Source organism: Protomyctophum bolini (genome assembly GCF_963924005.1).
Source record: "Protomyctophum bolini genome assembly, chromosome: 9".
Lineage (NCBI taxonomy): Eukaryota > Metazoa > Chordata > Actinopteri > Myctophiformes > Myctophidae > Protomyctophum > Protomyctophum bolini.
Genome location: NC_137870.1, coordinates 33,151,371 through 33,173,556, shown reverse-complemented (window position 1 = coordinate 33,173,556; position 22,186 = coordinate 33,151,371). Strand labels below are relative to the sequence as shown.

The 22,186-nt window shown below is 41.9% G+C and overlaps 2 protein-coding genes across 2 annotated transcripts; both read right to left on the bottom strand.

The window, feature by feature from the left end:
• Positions 1 to 2,556: 2,556 nt before the first annotated feature.
• socs9 (suppressor of cytokine signaling 9) lies at positions 2,557 to 4,990 on the bottom strand (the record flags this gene model as incomplete). Its single annotated transcript, XM_080772428.1, has 1 exon — positions 2,557 to 4,990. One exon carries the CDS (start codon positions 4,988 to 4,990, stop codon positions 3,326 to 3,328), a length of 1,665 nt encoding a protein of 554 aa, XP_080628554.1. The 3' UTR covers positions 2,557 to 3,325.
• Positions 4,991 to 8,088: 3,098 nt separating this feature from the next.
• On the bottom strand, positions 8,089 to 21,990 carry samd4b (sterile alpha motif domain containing 4B). The gene is made up of 13 exons (XM_080771838.1): positions 21,678 to 21,990; positions 19,770 to 20,266; positions 19,184 to 19,660; positions 18,364 to 18,606; positions 18,118 to 18,227; positions 17,535 to 17,621; positions 17,162 to 17,414; positions 16,883 to 16,968; positions 16,500 to 16,615; positions 15,099 to 15,297; positions 14,410 to 14,536; positions 13,788 to 13,871; positions 8,089 to 11,007 (listed from the first exon to the last, which is right to left on the bottom strand). The coding sequence occupies exons 2-13, from the start codon at positions 19,963 to 19,965 to the stop codon at positions 10,979 to 10,981; spliced, it is 2,007 nt and encodes a 668-aa protein (XP_080627964.1). The 5' UTR covers positions 19,966 to 20,266; positions 21,678 to 21,990; the 3' UTR covers positions 8,089 to 10,978.
• Positions 21,991 to 22,186: the final 196 nt, after the last annotated feature.

Genomic DNA, 22,186 nt, shown 5'->3' with positions numbered 1-22,186 from the left:
GGATGGAGGGACGGAGTGCAAAACATACTCTCTCTCCATGCCTTCGGCCAGGTGGAGACAAAATTGAAGCGTGCATGACATGGAGAACAATTCAAAGGCCAGGGAGAAAAGTTAGATTTTGAGTCTTGATTCAAGTGTCCAGAAAAGGGGCAGAGGCAGACCCAACAGGGAAAAGGGGCAGAGGCAGACCCAACAGGGAAAGCTATTCAAGTGTCCAGAAAAGGGGCAGAGGCAGTCAGGCAGACCCAACAGGGAAAGCTATTCCATAGTTTGGTTGGGGGCAACATAAAAATCACAATGGGAGAAGAACCAAATTCTCTACTGTCTCTAGTCGAACATCCAACAACGGATGACATCCAATCAGTTCAACCAAAATAGCTCAAACAAAGCAGTGAAATTTGACAGCATGACCTCACGCATGCAGTTGATTAAATTCCATAGAACTGCAGTCACACATCTCTCTGTCTCTCTGGGGAAAGATCTTAGTTGTCAATTACAGTTCAGGTCTACTGTAATGTAGCCTACTGTGCTGAACAGGGCCAACAAACAAGCCAACATCTTTGTACCAACTAAGAAGCCATAATCCATTCAGCAAGGTAGCCTATAATATAACCAGTTTAGTTGCCCCACACTTTATCTAAAGAGTGTGGTAGCTAAAATGTCTCCCCATCAGAGGACATTGTTTTCTGTTCATCTCACATATTGCTTCTGGAGACTTGAAGGCTATCACACAGAACTGCTCTTTCAGGAAGGTGGCTTCATTGGTGAGTGAAAACAAAATGCCTGCAGTCTCCGAGGCTAGTGAGTGACTGCCATGGATCATTTGGAGCCTGTCCACCAAATACACTGACACTGCAGTGACTGCATTGACCACCATGGTGATTCAAAAGACGGTTACAGATCCATTCTCCATGCTCTGAACGCCTGTCCACTCCGGTTATTGTGTAGCGCACATAACAATTAGCACAGAGGTCTCTTTATTCATTACGGTATAAACTTTGTTCACACATAATACTCACTTCACTAGTTCACTGCATGGGTAAATTATGCAATTAATCCTGAAATTCCCTCTAGCATGAAATGCTGTTTGCACCCTAAAGGTTCATGCCAAATTAATTATCTCTCTATCTCTCTCTCTATATATATATATACACACACACACACACACACACACACACACACACACACACACACACACACACACACACACACACACACACACACACACACAATGCATATTATGTGTGTGTGGCTGCTGCATATAATATGCATAGGCACTCTCTCATAGGGTCTCCCCATCTCAAATAAATGTTCTGGTCGGGATACCAAAAACAAAACAACAAATCAGTACACACCCTTAAATCAAATTGGGAGTTACATTTTAAATAAATAAATATAATGAATTTACTCAACAATTACAGTAATGTTACATTACAATATAACTTTGTCAAGTAATGTGTTATTTTAAGAAAACTGCTGCTAGAATGCTAGCAGCATTCAGCATACTAGCTAACAGTATCCAGTTTAGCAGCTCCCTCTATCATTGCAAGGTGTATTTTGAAAATCCATATAATTTTAAATAGTGAATGGAAGATGAACTTGTCCATTCTCTTAAAGTAATGTAATTGGCATACTGGAGGAACTGTAATATAAGGCCTACCCAGTGAGTAAAACATCACTTTAATAATTAAAGTATTCTCATGTAATGCGTTACTTGTGTTATTTGTTACCCCAAACACTGGTTCTATAGAATACACAAGGAATTACAAGTCAATGGTTTGCTTTCTACTCTCAAAAATGTTTAGAAAAAAAGTTACATCCAATTCTTCATAATGAATCTTGCTGACCAATGTCCAATTGTGCGTCATCACAGCCACATATAGCCCACATTAGCTTGCTTCAGAACTTTACATTTGGGCTGATTATCCTTTTCTGAACTCAGCATGGGGTGCCACAGAACGACAAACGGTTCTCCAATTCTCTATGTCCCACACTGGTCCTCAGGATTTCATTAGTGCCAATTAACTATGCTAAAATTCTCATAATACTGACTAGTGTGCACCTTGTTTGGTCCATGAGTGTAAATCATTATGCAGTAATCAGAACTATTTGAATTTCATTAAAATAAATAATTGTCTAAATAATTAAGAGGGGTCATTTTGATGCACTACATTTACCCATTTTCTGAGTTAAATTATATTTGTTGTCTTGTCTTATATCTGTAGACATTGCATGTGACATTTAAACAAGCCTCAATACCAAACAAGTGGCAGTTTCTATATTCTAATCTAGCAACACCAGCATCTAATATATTTTAACATCTAATGACCATATCTTGCTTGGTTAAAATAAAGGTAGGGTTGTTCAAGGTAAGTGTTACATATTACTATATTCTGAGAACAATCATTGCTATAGTGTTTGTTCAGTAGTAGGGGTTTCTGTCTCCCCATCATTCCAGCTCTTTAGCACACAGATTTTCAGGTCGGAATACCAGTTTTATCCAATCAGGAAACAAACTCATAAAGTATCATACAGATAGAGGATGAACCAGTGAAATTGGAAGTTATGACAGCCATGAGAACACTAAAATTTAAGCTCACAAATGGTTACTGTAACCTGGTTGTATGAAATTGGCAACTCACCTAAACATACATTTTCTGATTATTAAAGAGATGGAGACACAGGGAGACTCTGGTATCTAATAGCAACGACCACCATCACAATATAGAGCTTTAACTTTTTAAGAGAAAACTTGTAGTTTTAACCCTAAGAAATGTTACCGTAGCTCTGATTTAAACATCGTTAATACATGCTCAATCCTTGCAGTTCTTGTCTAAAAAAAAAATGGAACACACCTCAGCATGGTTCCACCTCCTTAGTCTGACTGATGAGCAGCTTTATCATAATTATCTCATCTCGCAGTCACACTAGAATACCCCCCCACCCCACTGTCAGATAATTATGCTAAACTACCTTGTAAATCTGACTAGAAAACTAAAAAGGAAATAAAAAATAGCAATAACAAAGTTGTGAACACCAAGTCTATTTTTAAATTAGCTTCATGTTTAATGTGAGCATAAAGGATTTTTTGAGTGTGCGTGACAAATTAACTAAGATGCTGTATTAGAGTTTTAGACATAGTGAATCTGGCCTAAATGGCAAAAAGAAAATACAAAAAAAAAAAAAAAATACAGTGCAGTGTAGATTAACATAGCCAAATATAGCCTAGTAAGGAACAAGTCAACATATTATTCAGTAGGAGGGACTTGCATCAAGAATGTGACTTTAGTAGGGTTTTTTTGTTCAACGATATAGCAGAAGTTTGTTATTCCCACCAGGTGTCCATTCTCCGTACACGCACTCTCTGTTTGTAATGGTATTCTTTCAGGTGCTTTTTCAAGGTATTTGGAATGGGAAGCACGTTGATACCATCGTAGGTGGTGCGGCTGCTGATGACCGCTCGGCAGATGTGCTGCAAACTGAAGGGCTGTGTGCGATGGATGGGATTGGACAGTAGAGGCTCAAAGAACATGCAGGAGTTGGGGTCCTTATAGTGCTCCAGCAAGCCTGTGACCGTAGGTGCATGGAACACACTGGGGTCGTGTACGTCAAAGCTGAAATTATGGTTCCACTGTTCGATGCGGGCATGTAACGATCGACCATAACGCCGGAAGCTAACGGAAAAGAGGTAGTCTTCCTGGGCAGAATCACGGAGCAGGAATGTTCCCTCGGGTTTCCCCTCCAACAGAGTCTCTGCCTCATAGCGGTCCATTACCCCCCAGTAACAAGGGAGATTAGTGATCTGCAGCAGGTCTGGAACTAAACAGTGGATGTAATCAATCTGAGTGTGAACGCGGTAGCCATCCTGAGATTTGGGACAATCAGTCTGCGGGGGCGAGGCCCCAGGTGTCGTTTGGCTCGCTGTCACTTCCGAGTCGTCCACAGGCTCAGGGATTGGGTCACAGGTTACGACAGAGGTCGAGGCAGAGGCTGCTACCTCATCTAAAGTGTCCAGACAGCTCTGTAGTAGCAGTTGGTGCTGCTGCTGGCTTTGGAGAAGCTGCAGCTGCTGCTGCTGCTGCTGCAGCTGCTGCTGTTGAATAGTGGCTCTGTCATCTCCTGCCAACTCATTCATACCGTGGGCCAGTTTTGGGCCCAATTTATAAAGAGGGTTAATTTGGGCCGTCACTTCAAATGTGTGGATCTCTGCATTAGGCGGTGGCTCAACACCTTGCTCGATACTTATACGCCGGCGTTCTCGCAGCCGGTCATCTACATCCTCCACCGCAGCGGCCACAGGTGTTGCTGAAGCACTGCTGACCATCACGGAATCAATAATTGGAGGCTGAGTTATGGGGGCTGTGTGCTGCTTGATGAGGTACCATTTCTGAGCCAACTCTGAGTCTATGGGAAAGGGGCAGTCATCCAGCATCAACTCACTGAGGTGTATCTTACGCTTTGAGGAGACAGAAGTTGAGGATGTAAGAGACTGAGGAGTTGGTGCTGATGCTGCTGTACTGTGCGTCTTTATGGGGAAACACTGCCCCATGGCATCTTGGATCTTTTGGCGGAGTGTGCGGCTGCTACTTGCCCCTCTACTCTCCTCCTCAACAGTGGGAGGTATCTCAGTGACCGATCCCCCTATTTCCTGTCCTGGCTTGGTGAATTGGCTTGAACTGGCTGCCCATTCTTGTCCCGGTAATAAAGGACCCACTTCCAAGCCCTGCCATCGCCTGCCTTCCTTAAGAGGCGAAGAGGAACATCGTTCTCTGATCACTGGACCACTCAACAGTTCACCGTACTCAAAGCCATCGCTGACAGGTCGCTCAGCAGCCAGCTCATGAGATGCAAGACCTTTCTTCTTTTCTTTTCCACTTTTACGGCCTCCACCCGTGTCTCTTCTCTCCTCCGAGCGGCTCTGTCTCACCTTGGGACGGGCGCCCCGTTCTCTGTCTTTCCCTCGATCCCCTGATTCCTTTGGTAATGACATGTTTAATTATGTGTTGAAACAGTTGCACAGGATGAGCCTACTTCAGGGAGTTGTCGACTAATGACCTGTGATTGCACGGCTCTCTGTGTCAGGTTTTCCATTAAGATGCATTGCTCAATCAGTCACTGTCTGCACTCTGCATCACTGTTCTGTAAAACAAAAAAAAGAAAGGCAGCTGTTAAGGTCTTCAATTGGGGCTTTAGGATTATTCTGATTAACATAGCTCTTTCATCAAAATAACGACTGTAAGATAAAGGTGTTGCCATGCATTACATCTTGGCTTTAAGGTAGCTCACTCAACTCCAACTCATCTTAAACTTTAACCGGGTGCGCGGTCTCGTAAGTAACTTAAAAAAAAATCTCTCATGGAGAAAACACCAGCACTCACAGCACTTTTTTATTCTTAATAAAGTTGGCATAGTATGCAGCAACAACGAACGCGTTTCGACCCTCAAGCCTTCATCAGCGTTGAATGCTACAAACACAGGAAGTGTCACATTTTATAGTCTCCCTAGGTGAGACAACTTTCTCTGTCCCATGTAAACAAACATGACACAGCCAACTGTACCAAAAGTGCAAACATGTCATGAACCACTTCAGACACATAATTATAATAGACATCGGAGTCCTTGAATAAATATACAATACATACATATTAATAATAGAATATCAGAGTCCTTTACGCTTTGTTCCATGTAAAAGTACCAAAAGTTAGGCCAGCATAGAAAAACACTTTACAATAACTGAGGCACATCTGACTGTCACTGAGTCCTTGTAATGTCATGTAATGTCATCTAAAGTTGGATTTCTTTATTGGTTTAATACATGTATAGATCTGAAGAGATGCATACAACGGTCAGTGGGCCAGGGCCAGCAATAATGACTCACAAGCCTAGAAAGCCAAAAGCTTCCTATTGCTGGGTGGTACTTGAAAGCACACGGAAGTGTTTAATTTTGCTTCCCAGGATCAGATTTAAGACTTTTAAGTGTCTAGAAATGGAGCATCAGATCTGACAAGCAACAATAACACTTATAACAATAACACAAACTAAATTAAAGTGATGTAATTTGCAAGGGTCCCTGGCTAGCTCTCATGTAAAATATAGTGTCCGGATATGCTAAGATAGTATGCTATCGTAATTGGTTCAATTGAATCCACCCCTGGGCCATCAACAATGTTGTTATAATTATAGAATATTTGGAGAACAGATTAATAGCGTAACCAACAAACAGCGAAACTCAACGGATCACATTAGGCAGTTGCTAGCCAGCTAGCCTGGCACTTTTCATTTTGAAAGGATAGGTAGTTATTCCAATCTATCATTATATTTGTCTAATTACAAGTCAATATACACACGTCGTTCATGTTACATTACCTGTGGAAGGAGTGTCCTTTCATACTTTTAAAAGCTTTAACTTGGTCTAGTAGTATTAATAATAGCGGCTAACGTTAGCTTGATACAGCTGAGACCACTCAAAACACTCAACCCGGAAGTGATGTAAATAATACATTACAGATGCTCTTGCAATTTATCAAGTTCTACATGAAACCTTTTACGTGCGAACAAAACTGTACTTAATACTCCAGGTTTGATTTGTGGTGGATAAGACAAACCTAAAGCCTCATTTACGGGAAATGGACGATCTAAAGCTCGCAACGCGCTGTGAGCTTGTAGATTTGCTGTTTTGGCGTACGACACTGTCGAAGAAGTACGAAGAAGTATAAATACTCGCTTACCAAAAATAACCAAAACGGAGGCTTCCCTAACCCCTCGGAATATAATAGAATATAAAGCTGAAATCGGCTTGATAAATAAAATGTCAGTTATTTGAATATGGATGGATATGTCCATCATTGATATTTTTATAGCCAGCACGGTTCTCTGTGTATGGTCCAATAATTTAATAATAATAATAATAATAATAATAATATTTTTGAGTAATTGACAAATCTTTTTTTTTTGTGATCCCTGGCACAAAATGTTTTCAGATGGGGTCCACTCTAGAGTATATACTCTAAGGGTCCACTCCTTAGGCCAGTGGTTCCCAAAGTGGGGTCCCCTACGGGCCACTTGAGGGAGTTCCAGGGGGTACCTCAATTAGAGATAGTTAGGAACCAAATGGACCCTTATGGGTCTGTAACTCTGATATGTTATTTTAACTCTGAGAGTTAAAATAACATTGATTTTACATTATAATAAATTGGGGGTCCAAGAGATAGAAATACCATTAAATGGGGGTCCGTAGACTAATGCATATGTCAAACTGGGGGTCCTTGAAATTACATGGATTGAGAATCACTGCTAGAGCTGTAGAAATCTTCTCTTCTCGCAGGCTAAAAAATGACAATTTGGGGGTACTTGAAAAAGTTTGAGAACCACTTAATTTCTTCCCAAAACTCTGTGTTAAAAAGCTCTATTTACATGGAGGATTCAACAGCTCATTAAGAATACGAATACCAGGCGTATATACTCTCAGATACCAGGTAGAAAGCGGGCAATTGACCATATGCAGACCGCATCAATCTTGCCAGCAAGGTGATAACTAGTGCAACTTCCCATTGACAAATGAAAAACTAAAACTAAAAAAATATCGAATTGCATTAAACAACGTCAAACTCACCAACATTGCAGCTGTACGAAAAGCTTGAATTATCCTCTTTCTATCTGCAAAGTGTTTGTTTCATAAAAATCCATGTTATGAGCTACTTCCTGTACTGTCAGGAAATTCCTTGCAGGTGATTTTTAGTGGAAGTGCTCGTTGAATATCACTCAAGGTAGGCTACCACCTGTTTTGAATTTGCACATAATGCATTAAGCAGTATTGATGTCATCATGCACAGGTAGACCCATAACCCGAGCCCCATAGGTTGACTTGGTTGGGAACTTGGGTTATGGGGTAGGCCTAAGCTCCAGTACACAAATTACAATGAACACAGGTGCTTGTGGGTGGGTCAACCCTCCCTGACCCACAGTAAAAAAAGAATGGTATGGGTAAGGTTCGGCACACATCGAGGCGTAATGTTCTGTGTAGACAACTGAAAAGGCACCGAAATCATGTCTCGAAGTACACAGATGAGATATAACACAAGCCATGAATCAAGTAGCAAAAGAATTTAACTCCTTTATTTGGACTGTCCATCTCATGAATGCTGCAGTTCAGACCAGTCAAACATACAATGAGTGACAGTAAAAAGGTAGTGTGTGTAAGCATGGGATGCAAAATGTTCATTCATAAAATATTAGAAAATGTTTGGGGAGTCATTAGAATTAAATATAAATTGTACAAGACAAAGATGCAATATAGCCTACAACTGACTGCTTTATTCACTAAGCCAGGCAGGGACATAGACAATATCTGACAGACCACTTGGTAGTAGCCATCATATCACATAGGATTTGTACCTCATTAGTGGTGGCTTGGTATGTGAAAATATATCCAAGGCTGAACTTATGAAGTGCATTTTCTAACCCATTTCACCCATCACTGGAATGTAAACACGGAGTAAACATATTCCTTGGCCTGTTATTAGTGTCTGTTCGGTTATACACATAGTCACATTATTTACAGCTCAGATAAGCATTTTCATCTCCTGCTACATATTCCATAATGCATAGGCACCTGTAGCCTATGCATTTTTCCATGTGTAGTATTAACAGTACTGTACTGTACAAGTCTCACAAGGTTCCAACCTTTGCTGAGGTAATCAAAATGAGTATCTGAGCCATATAACATAAGAGCATTGATATACAGTATAGCTAATACGCTTCATTGTTTAAAATAAGATAACAATCTTAAATTGGTCAACCATAGAAGCCTCTTCATGGGTATGAATCTGATGCATTCACCAAGTCAGATCTATCCAAGAGCCTGCTCTGAAGAAAACCATGACTAGAATACTATTCAGGATCATTCTGCAGTGACAACAGTTTAATCATAAGGCCTGGAAAACTGTTCTTTTCACATCACTCCTCAACCACAAAGGCAGGGTGTGCATACCTCACTTGAAGTTTCTACCAAAACACTAAACTAGAGTTGGTAAATAAGGGGTAAGAAGGTATCTGTTGTCAAGCTCTACCCTGCCAGCTCATTTATGAGAAGGCTTCAGTACTTTAATGTGTTACATAGTGAGACAATGGAAAATTCATGACATCACATAGCATGAAACGGGCATATCCCAGCAAGATGTAAACAGTGACATTTAGGCGGTATTAACATAGAACATTAGTTGCAACATTTCTGCTTTCTTGTTGGTGATCCTGAGCATCACCAACCACCATGACTATTCTGTCCTATCTACAACAGTGCTGAATTAGTGTGGCAAAAACATGCAATTATAGAAAAAAGCATAAGTTATCAATATCAAGGGAGAGTAAAAAATACAAGTGGAAAAGACAATTTGTAAATAACCATGTTTACTAAACAGACCAACTATGGCTCTGCAGAAATAATATGCAAATGGTTATCCCTGCCTTATGATTCAACCAAAAGTGATCCAAAAGACCATATTACACTTACATGCACCTCCGCTCTGCCACATTCAAACACAGAGGCTGTATTAGACAGTTTTTGAGATTCAACACGGATACCACATGATAATGTTAGGGTTTTTTATGACTGAAACATAGAAGGACTCAAAACGGAAAATATGGACATTTCCAAGCACCTTGAAAAGTATGAATCATCAAATCTCCACACTGGCCATTTTGAGGAGAGGGCACGGTGAGGGCGAGGAAGTGAGTACCGAGTACTGATGGAGCTTCATCTGCACCAATCATAAGGGGGCCAGAGGGTTGAACATTTCCTCAACCTGCATTAAATTGTAAATTTAAAACAGACACTTACCCTCTCTTCTTATCAATTCAATATAAAACCAGCACTCATAACTCACACCTCACCAGCCCTTATTCAACCCTGTGGGGATTCCTCGGCACAAATTGAGATTCATCATCATTTGTGTAGTAGGGCACCTAATATTAACAGACATGCCACAGTTGACATGAATTATTTAAATGGCTGTCATTCTTTTTTAAACAAATATACCATTCTGTTGCATCTTTCTGCATCATTCTTGAATTAACAATCACACAGCCCTTCTCTTTGGCTTTGTAGAGGTAAGAGTAGGACACAGTCTTTATACCTTTACGGAGATGAACCAAGACAATGGGTATTATCTATGATTCAGTTGCAAACCCGTTCTCCTCAATACCTTTAGTCCTACTTGCTTGGCTTTCACAAAACACATAAGAAGAATTATAGGCCCCCTATTCGGTCATTTTCCTCTAATGTATTTGGGAGCAGGGCAGAGATATAGGACAAAGAACCAAGGAAAGCATTTTAAGCTTCGATCAACACATGCCCTTGATAGTACTGGCTACAGATTCAGAACAAGCATTATGGGTTTGATTTGTGGCTGTGTTTCTGAATAAATCCCTAGATACAGGTAGAGCCTCTGTGTGAGTGTATCGGTGTATCAATTAGAGCTCAGTGCCCAATTTCAAAGATTATATGTGCATGTGGAGGAGGAGAAAAGTGCCTTATTCCTCATTGGGAAAGGTTTGACTCTTAAATATTTCATGGGGCGTGAGCCGTGACTGTCAAGTGTTTGTTTATTTTTTGCTGGGAGGAGAAAAAGAGTTAACACAGGGCAGAACCCCTTTAAGACAGCACCGATCCGCCATTTTCCTCTCTAGACTACGGCAAACTGAGTCTGCACATCATGTCACAGTCCTGCAGACAACATGGAGCAGTTTGCACAATTTACCTCTTCTCCCTCCGGCAATATAATAATCATCTGTATTCCATTTATAATAAACTTAGTTGTATATAATAAAGTACAAAAATATCAGAGAACATATACACAGTTTTTGTCGTTTTTGTAGTGACCATTTGCCTTGTTTTCTGAAGCATATATCTTGTGCTGGGCGATGAGAAGCTGAACAGGCCTCACTTGAAGTGAAGTTTGTTACTCTTCTTATTCTCTGCTGTTCATATTGTTGATGTTCGGTCTATACCATCTGAGGAGGAGATTGGAGATGAACATATGTGAACATAAATATACTGCACCGTCAAATTTACACCCTCTGTAAACCTGGCTGAAAAAGAGACCCAATCTTAAGTCAATACTACAAAAGCCAGTGGACCAAAATTACTACACAGATCAACTGAGACACCAGTTTCACTTGATGCTTGGAAACAAATTTGGTTAAACACAAGGGGGCATTAAGTGCTTGAATTTATCTTCCATGCCTAACTGGCTGGTCACAAACCCCCACCCACAAACATCCATGTCAAATAAAATACCGTAGCAAAAGCAACCAGTTGCTACTTGAAGGTCAATCAAGCCGTCGCCAAGTAGGGAAATGGTGTCAAGGACACTACTCATCCACATGGCTGTGTTGGTTGCATTTAAGGACGAGCTTATGGGATTTCTCGTTCTTTGAGATATGTATGCTTTTTCTTCGATTCTTGTTGTGTCCCCTTCCTTGTTCATTTGATTATTCTGAATATATCCCTCCACTGTTTATTGCAAACCCTTTTTGCCATGATCTGGAGGATAACACTGCATGCGCTGTGATTGACCCTTAGTCACTTTGATAGGCAGTTGTGCTGAACACGAGAACATGCACCCCAAAACACGCTTGATTGAGATATTTCTGGCCACCAGAATGATGATTCTGTACGATTCTGTTCCTATCGGGACTCAACTCTAACGGCGCGGAGTTGCCTGAGGCAGACATCGCAATGTTCAGCAGGTCGACTCACTCGCCTGAGCTCTCTCGGAGGTTCCACTCGTGGCTCTAGTCCACTTCAGACGGCTTCGGCGTGCCTTTGTCGTCGTAACTGTTTCTTAGCCTAGCTACTTAACTTAATATTAGGGACTGTAGTCTGTTCTCACCAAGTGGGCCAAGTGGTCCGACTCGCCGGGGGCAACAAAAACTATAAAACTAACCTTAATCCTAATAAAATAATGTGAGACGCATTTTAGATATGTAAATAAATAGCATCGGGAGTTGGATTCGATCCCACAATGTCGGGGCTGTAAGTCTAATGCTTATCTTGGCATGCCACCAAATTAGTTTAGAGTAGAGCTTAAGAAATGGGGATGTTGTGATTAGCTTTGACACGTGGAGGAATCACAGAGGAAGCGCTCCATTTGTGACGACCAACCGAACAGTACATCTGCCATGGTTTGGCTACTCAAACAGCATGCTCGCTGATGTACAGGGCCATCAGCTGCTTGACACAGGGATCGCTCACCTATAGTGACTTCCTTCGGTGAGCTTCAAAAGCTTAAAGGCTTGTGTGTTTTTAAAGGTCAAGCATTTATTGTAAAACGGCAAATATGCAGGATGTTGGGTGCATCAAAATGAGCACTCCCCAAAGAATCTGGCATGGGAATTAGTTCATGGTTACAAACAAGACGGGCATAACAACTACAGTGGGCCAGATCAGTGTCAACATAAAGGCTACTGGACTCCAGCCTGGCTGGATAGCCGAAACGTTTGTCCTGATGTAGAGAAATAAAGCTATTAAATATTGATTCTTGGTGTGTGCGACCTCTCTACCTATTGTACTATGTAAGCTGCTCCTTTTTTTCAAGGTACTTGTCAGGTGATTGGATAGGACCGTCTGTCAATCATATTGACGTGTCTACATGACGTTCATGAAGCAGGAAAGTAAACAACCCCCTCAAACGCCAAAAGTGTTAACGAGCTCCTGATATCATGCATCCCAGTTGGAGGCTGTATTGTGAACATGTGAATCGATACCGCCCCCATCTGGCAGAGTCAGGTTAGAATTAACCTAAATTTGGCAACTTCACAAGACCTAGGAGACATTTTCAGGCCAAATTCTGACAAAGATTGGCATGATCTCATAAATGAGATTTTAATGGCCACAGCTCAAAAACCCATAAAAATGAATGTGGCAAAGAGTAGCAAAAACACATCTTTCACCACCCTTGATTGAACTGTGCTTCAGTACTGATCTAGTGCTGGGAGTCTTGCATTAAATATTTGACTGTGTTTTTAAGGTTAAAAAGCTTAGTTTCTAATGGGATATAGTTGACGAAGAGAGAGGAATGGAAGGAACAAGTTGAGGGCAAATAAATAAAGCAAAATAAAATGCACCTGTCCCACTATTGAAAAAATCGTGATAATGGCCTGAACTCAGTTTTTAGCCTGGAGACATCATAATGTGAATTTTAATTAGTTGTTTCCCGTTCTTTTATGTGTGTGTTGTCTGGAGGTACTGGCATAAGTACACCGAAAATAGCAGAACGTCAACCTTGTACATTAGAAGCATAAATCGGCTTCAGTGTGGAACTGCCAGGTGGCAAAGAAGCTCTGCTGGATTTGAGATCAAATAGGAAGTCATTATCAGCATGCAGCTCTAAATGGTTCTCCGTCTGCATTTCCCCTCCTGCTGGCTACAGAAGCATTTTTACTTCATGCAAGTGAATGAGAATTTGGCCAAACCTTATACTATAATTTCATGAACTTAGTACATATTTTCATAAATACTTTGTTGTCAATCTCTTTTTTGACGTTTTATTTTTCAATTCAAATTCATGATAAAGTAGGGTATGTTACTTTCTACTGGTTCTACCGAGTGAAGACCCGCCCTTGCTGCGGATGCAGCCAATATCAGTTGTTTCTGGTTGCTTTTCGGGACTGGACGTTCCAAGATGGTGGATTTGAAATTGCCAAAAAAGTGGCTTCAAAACGTGTCTGCAGAAACCAATGGGTTACATGATGGTCCCATAAAGTCTATGGGAACGGCTGAGGACGCTTACCCCCTAAGGCATGCTCTGTCATACTGAGGCACAGTGACTCCAGCGTGGGGTTGATTTCCAGGTCGGCACCTGGAACTTGGCATTCTGAAGGAATGAGAAACAGCATAGTACTCAGTACACTAGAAACACCATTATAGCACTAAGAATTTTCACTCATGCCCATACCCAATATAATATATTGGGTATGGGCATTATGAGTATTATGACATCTAAAAAATGATGAAATCACATTTTATCTTCTGAAAGACGATTGATTTTAGTCAAAATTGACAAGTGATGGGTATAACAATTGTAAAAATCTGTGAAATGCCTGCATTAAACATGATCAGAGCAACCTGCATTGCATTGCAGAAGCTCGAGGCTTCCAATTATTTACCAATTATTTTATCGACACCGGGAACAGATTAACGTGTTGTTGTGCTTTGAGAAAAGATGGTAATTCCACTGAGAGAACACAGAGAATCAGCTGAGGGGCTCAACAAGTGAATGACTAATCTACAAATGGGGGGGGGGGGTATAATGAACACGTAAATTAATTCTGTAGTGCAGTGTTGGTGTGATGACGGAGGGGGAATATGTATAATAACCATGTTAATATTAGAATACAGTCACTGTACAGTACCTTGCTGCTGGAACAGAAGCATGGTTTGCGGGGATGTGTGGACAGGCAGCGAGTGGGTTCGTTGCACGGAACTGCGACTCTGACTTGGCATGCTGTTACTGCCCCCGGGGTTGGCAAACCATAAGTTCTACAACATGGAAAAGACCAGTTCTCATTAACAAATTGTCACTCATATAATGGGTTTGAAACTTTTCTTTCCCGTCTATTCAGCAAAGTCAATATAAAAACAAATTATCTTGAGGTATGATAATGATTATAATTGGCCTCTGGTCGGAATCGTACCAGGGCCGGTTGCGGGAAGGACTATACCATGGGCGGGAGTAGTCAGAAATCCAACAGGAGCGGGTGGGAGTGAGATTAATAAAACGGTGAGCCACTGGGGCACCCTAGTGATGAATCATTTTTGGCAATTGAAAAGACCAAATTGCCTCTTGAGGATTACGTTAAAAAATATCTTATTTGACAATGTTTTACAACAAAGAAAATGTTATACATAATATCATAAGAACCTTCCTCCACTTCTGTCATTGATTTGCAGCTTCACCACTGTGTTATAAATGGCTAAACCTAATTTATAAATAATTTGTACCACGACCATGTCCCTTGCCAGAAATAACTGATTTCCAAGTGTAAAACATACACGGAAGTGTCAATTATGCTTTTGACTAGCCAGGAACAGAGCTACTGACTTGTCTACCCTGACTTCCCAGAGCAGGGTTAGTGAGGCTGTGACGTGGGGAAACTCCTCCGATACCACCTGGACTCAGAAGCCCCATGCGACCGGCTGGGAGCCCACGAGGGGCCATCTGGAACTGCCTCGTTCCCCGGCGTCCTAGAGCTCCACTCACAGAGCCTGCTGTGGGGAGAGAGTTGGACCCATATGCCCAACTAGATAAAGTACAGAGAGGACAGAAATGACATTAAACATTTAAAAGAGACATTGGTGAGCAGGCGTATAGCTTTATCTTTTGTTTTTTGTTTGTGATTATCATTTAAAAAAATAATTTAATTAATAAATACAATAAATAAAGATTCCATAAATTTGAAAAACAAAAATCTTCAAGTAGTGAAAATAGGATATTTACTAGCTCACCGTGTTGTGGGGCAAACTGAACCATAGCTGAACGGATGTCAAAAGCTTTGCGTTTGTAAAATTACTCATTTGCCGACTAAAGATTGAACGGAAAACTAATGGAAAGACGAGGCTTGCGCTCAACATTTCTAGTTGAGCTTGAGCGCTGCACTGTCACACATGGTAGACTATGATTCAAGAACAAGTTTATTAACAATATATAATATAGGCCTACCTCTAGATCTGGTGTGTTTTTCTATTGATTGTTAATCTCCACGTTAACTCTGTTCATTGAAAATAGCTGATGATCTGCAGCTCACCAGGGTAGACATTGGCTATTTTAATAAGCTACTGGTAGTTAATTGACAGTTGACCTACTTTTACGTCTTTTGCAGTGCAGTGACGTTTTGGCTATTTTCTGGGTGTTCATGAATACATTAATCAAGAACACTTTAACAAGATTGATTGTTTGATAGAAAGTCCAGACAATACAATCCTTCCTTCTAAAGTCCTTCTGTTAAGTCACAGTATGACCCATTAAAGTAGTGTAATAGCATGGAAAAATCACTGTTTAGGCTACAAGCTCGTCATGTCACTCTAGCAAAGTGATTGATCTGTGTCTCTCCTAGGGTCCTACTTGCCCCACAACAAGGACTGCGGGCTGGAATCCACAAATGTTTACGCCCCTTTTGGGATATTTTGCTGGGCCCTATAGAGAACTGGATATTCACAGAGTATGGTTGTGGCATATAGCGCACACAGTGTTATTATTTGACATCTCTTTAACCCATTTTGGTGTTAGCATTATGTTATGCTTTAGATATTGAAAAATAGCAGATCTACGAGCTCGTAGCGCGCCACTCGGCTTGTAGGTCTGCTATTTTTGAAAAGTCGAAGAACGATTGACATAGAAACATAGCTTTTTCAGAAAACTGTCAGGATGTAGAAGACATTTTTAGATTCTGATCTTAGGTCAGAATGGGCTAACGAAGGGGATACAGAGCAAACACTGTCTCACCCTTTCTGTCGGTACACAGGCATGTCCAGCATGGCTTTTCTGGGGAACAGGCGCAGCAATTTGAGGATCTGCTGCTTCCAGGAGACGACCCTCTTTTTCTGTGTTTCTGTGAAAGCCTGACAGAGTAACGGACAGCACAGCATGATGTTAGAACTCCAAACACTAAAGGGTTTCAAACTCAATCCCCATGACTAAAGTTTTATTTTTGTTAGGAAGACAAACTTCAAAATTGAACATTTTAAATGTCACATACACCTTTCAATACAGCAAGTATATTAAATGTTCTCATAATGTTTCTTATAGTGTTATTGTGTAGGAGTAACAGAATCACAGCACACAACACAAGTGTGGAAGTAAGCAAGAAATAAAAAGCTCATTCTCACCTCATGTATCAGACACTTTTCAATGAGCTGAAGGTAGCAGCTGATATTCTCCTCATCTGGCCTTGATACCAACAGCTGGGTGCATACTGCAAATCACAGGCAAGGTTTACACATCACTACATAAATGTTAACGCAGCAAATCTGATCACTCGACACACAAGGCCAGCTCAGCTTGCAGGGCCCCACTGGGACACAGCATTAAAACACATACACACACACACACACACACACACACACACACACACACACACACTGGCGAGCGAGCGATGTCCAGCGTACCTTTACCCATTACACGTGTGAACTGTCCAGCGATGTCACCGTCTGAGATGGGTGTAGCTGAGGACTCTCCATCGCAAGGAGGGGGGTTGTGGGACTGGAAACCGTCTGTGCCCAGCTCTTTATCTGACCCTATCTTGGTGCCCTCTGAGGTGGTCTGAACTGCACTGGGTGGGATGTAGGCCTTCATGGGTGTGATAATAATTTGCTGTAGCTCTTGGAGGGCATTACGTAAGTTTCCACCTTCCAAGATGTCCTGCCAAAGGAGGGTTACATATGTTATTCAATTTTAAAGATGAAAAGCAGGTAAATAACCACGGGGCGCTTTTTATTAGCACAAATACAGATCATCAACTCTGCAAATAATTTCCCTTACCTTCTCTAAAGACTTGAGGACACTTTGCCTTTCTCGCAGTTTCTGAATACTCAAGGCGATCTTGTGCCGTGCGCCTTTAGTAACATTCTGAAAAGGAGAAATAGGGAAGACAAAATGGGTTTGCCCAACAATTAGGAGATATTTCTCATTGGGCTGGACCATCTGTTTCATTAAAGATGCAAAGGCAAAAATCTAACCATTTATAATGGCCCTATGTAACTGCAGGGTGCATTGCTTAATTTCATGCCTCATTAGCGGTGGGTGTATGTATTTGAGGAGAACTAATGAGGGATGGAATAATCAAAACCTAGCCCTGGCGAATGATAACGTAAAAATTACACCTGTGTGAAGTGAGGGGCGCTAATATATTAAAGTCTAACTCATGTTGCTATGATTAGGTGATAGGTGACAAAACAAACAATAAATTCTCTTTATTGTAAATGGCATTTAATGTTTGTGTTAGGGACAAGATGACGTACATTTTCCCTTCATTGTCAATGGCATTTTTAAAACAAAGATTGAGCTAAAAACAAACATTAAACCTTTAAATAGGAGGGGCTGGTGCCCCTCAAAAATGACAAACCTGCGACTCTAGGTGGTGCTCTGTCAGAATCATCATTTCCTCATAATTCATCTGAGAGAACAGCGACGCATATTTGTGAAGACGGAGGCTCTTCAACCACATGGGGACATCTTGACCACCCAAACAATGACATACAAATATGAAGAGGGGGCAGAAAATACAAATACTTTAGAGTTTGTATGACTGTTGGTAATGCATGGCTTTTACTGACTACCATTTAGCCTCATTTAGTTGGTAAAGTCTGACCTTTCATGCCACTGCCATCTTCTTGAAAAGTGTTGCGCATAGAGCCTTGGTCATCTGTCTGCTCACTGCCTGAAGAGGCTACACTGCTCTGGGGGGACAGGGGTGCATGGTCTGTTGGGGCGAAGGCCTGCCTGCCCCCCAGGTCTTCCTGGCTAATCCACTCAGTACCACATCCATGAGGGCTGGAAGGGATGAGGGACAAGGTCTTCTTCAGAGGGCTGGGTTGTAGCTGCCCACCAATACCTGGCAAGGAAGCATGGCAATCCACGTATGGAGATTATTAGAAATGACACAGAACACACACAAATAAATAAAAAACTCCCACTCGTGTGAAGTGAGGGGCACTTTTTATTGCTTTTGTACGGGGGGGGAGGGGGTACTTGGCTGCTACAGAACGAGGTGTGTGGGACGGCATCTTGGTGTTTATAGGGGGCATGCAGATTTTTTTGGGGGGCATCATGTATGAAAAAAAATTAATTTGTACTTTATATACATTTATATCGGCCACATGATAGCTTACGTTGAGATTTGGTACTCACAAACATTAAAGTGCATAGACTTGGCTGGCAAACGATTTACATCCTAAGTGACCTAAAAAAACATCAAAGTCCATAGAATTGGCTGCCATATGACATAATCTTCAAAAGCCATGTATTGGAGGAGATAGTGCCCCTCGAAAAATAGGTACATCACAAGATTGACAACAGAAAAGATAATTGTCTATGCTTGTCTATAAAAGTCTATGCTTTTCAACTTCTACTTTCCCAAAGAGGATATTTGAAGAAAAAATGTAAAAACCAAAACCAAAACCTGTTTATACCTGTGTTGTTGCTGTTGATGGGAGAAGACATCCCACCTGGAAAAGGCATGTGTCCGTTTTGGCCAGCTGGAGACGTGCTTGAGGAAGGGGACTTATCTTGCCAGGCGAGGGCGGGGTCAAGGGCCTCAGCAGAGCTGGGCCACTCGTCAGAGCCCTGTCGTGGGTGGTAAGGGCTGGAAGGGGCCCGCGTGGAGGGTGCGTAGCCACTGGAGAGGTGCTCCTCCAGGTGGTTCAGCCACATGGCCAGGGAGGTGCGGTCATCCAGGGTGGTGGCAGGGTGGATGAGAGCGTACGATAAAAGTTGCCTGCTCTCCTCCACAAACAGGCTGCTCTCAATGGTGTGACTCAACACCTTCTGAAGCAGCTTCATGTACTCACATTTGGCCTCGCTGTTCCGTGGCTGCAGCAGAGGCAGGTGGGACAGCAGCAGAGACACCACCTTCTCCTTTGGCTCCTGGTGCCACTGACTGACAATAGCTGGTGACATGGGGAAGCATACAGAGAAGGACTGGTTTGTAAAGTATTCGTTGACGTTAAAACATGAATTGCAATAACCTGAATACATAATCAGTAACCTGTCTGCTACCTGCATTGTTGGCCTCAGCTTCTAAGATGTGGATCTCTGTGCAGTCTGCCAGCCAGTGCTCGAGACAGATGTGCAAGAAGCGAGCCTGGGTGCGCGACACTCTCTTCAGCAGAGACAACAGTGCCACCGTCTGTTCACACTCATTCCAGCCCTTGAACCAATCCGTCAGGATTCCCACCTGGTCTCGGAACATCATGGCGTGTCTCCTCAGGAAGGAGAACCGGAATGCAGGTGGGAAGGCAGGGTACTGGGGAGGTTTTCTCTCACACACAGGGTCACTCTAGCCCCGCACAGCGGAGGCTTATTTGGAACAGTCCTGGGGTCCCCTCAGACTGGAGCGAAGGGCCCTCACATGGTTCAGGCACAAGAGTGGCTGCAAGAGTTTGCAGATGGAGATGTAGTGAGAAGAACTGTTCAGTTTTTAGAATGGATTGTCACTCAAACAGTTGATAGGGGTCATCTCACTCTGGCGCACACAGGATCACATCATCTTCATCCTACCGAATCAACAGACAGGGAAATAGTAGTTTAAATCATTTGTTTTAATAGTACATGGCATTAATCCATATAGATTCAGATTTATTGTCACATCAAAATGAGTGAAATTCGTTTTTGTGCATAGTTCCCATTGTGTTGTTATTTCTCCAAGAAAACAAAGAAATGGAGGGAGAGAGGTGATGGGTAAGGAGATCAAGGCAGGATAGAATAAAGTTTGAGCGCTATTACGACAAAGAAGTACAAGATCACATGAAGAAGGGGTTGTCTTCCTGTCTGAGACAGGCGGTCTCTCATTCTCAACAGCAAAACCTGCCTAAGGTCCAGCAATGTGAGTGTCCGTCTGCCCGATGCTTCTTTATCCTTTCAAGAATCAGTCACATCGGTATGTTTTGGCATTGTGATCCAATAAAAGGCATTGACCGCAGACAGCTCATTCTGTCGCTGTGAACAACATCTGTTGACAAACTTGAACACCGGGCTAAGTGTCCCTTATTTGAATTTCATGTAGTTGTCAACCCTAATAACACAGCTAACTAAGTGATGACAGACCAGCCATGGACATTAACACAACACTAATGCAGAAGGTTGCATAGTCATCGAATAGGCTACCACTGGCCAGATTAGACTAATGACATTTAAATGATGTACCTGTACCAGCAGGCAAACAGCTGAGCTAATCATAATGCAGAGATTATCTGAGAACACATAACCAGCAGTCCAGCACAGTAAAATCCTGTGTTCAATTAAATACGTACAAAAATGGTCAATGTTTACACTCAGTCTCGGGGTCATCAACTCCTATCACCGATCAGTGCGTTAAAATGTGTGGTTGCCTCATATGCCAATCTGTGCCTCGGACTCTCGGAGTGTACACATGTCACCTAGTCTGAATGGTTCCATTTGTACACTCTCGTAGTTATTAATTTAAACGTTTATTTGGACGGGACAGCACATATAAATGAACACTGCACATGCAATATAAAAATGCCGGATTTAGCAGGCATGCTAGTAACACTTGAGGATTTGACTGTGACAGCGGAGTTAACGCATGTTCACTCCAGCTTCGTTCAATAAACCAACCTATGGGGACGATGGTTAATAAAGTGTGGTCGCCCACAGTGTTGTTTTGGTGCCCCTGCTTTAATGAACCTCTCTTATCATGTGTAGCATTAGCTAACGAGTGGCTATCGTTAGCATGACAGCTAGGCCTACTAGTCAGTGATGGAAGAGGGGTTCAGTATTTGTATTGTTTTTCGTTGCCTATGTTGCTGCTGCTGCTGGCTAATATGCCGCTTTTTCTTATCGTCCTCCGGCTGTCAAACCGTAGTTCATTCCTAACAAAACGCCACACACCCCTGGCTAGTAGTGTTGCATCCACCGTGTGGATTCAAATGGTTCCACCTTGTTTACCTTTTGTCAATTGTCACTTGTTAACGAGGTGGGCTAATGGTGCTAGCTTCGGTAGCTTCGTAGCGATGGAGGCTAAATGCTAGCGCTACTAGCCTCTTTAGCTAGCAAGTTTTCTTCTTATGAATGCAATAATAACATTAGCTTAGCGTAGGGAAGAAGCGTAGGTTTCCGTCCGATGCGTGGCGTTCGATGATCATTATATTCCGTTATATCGACGAGCTCGTGTAATGTCGATTATGATGTGTAGAATTATATTTGTACAAAAGTATTTATTGCAATGCAGAAAAATAGGGTGAGTACACTGCTTGGAGAAATCTACTTCGATTCAGAGGTGACGTAAGACGTTACTCTGACGTCATACGCTTGGGCGGTAGGCAACAACTACTCATTCTACTAATTTTTTGCTTGTGAATGAATATTATTTTAGCATATACATTAGAATAATAAATAAATAAAATATTCCACATTACTGTAATAACATCATTTAGACAAAACATAAAAAAGTGGGA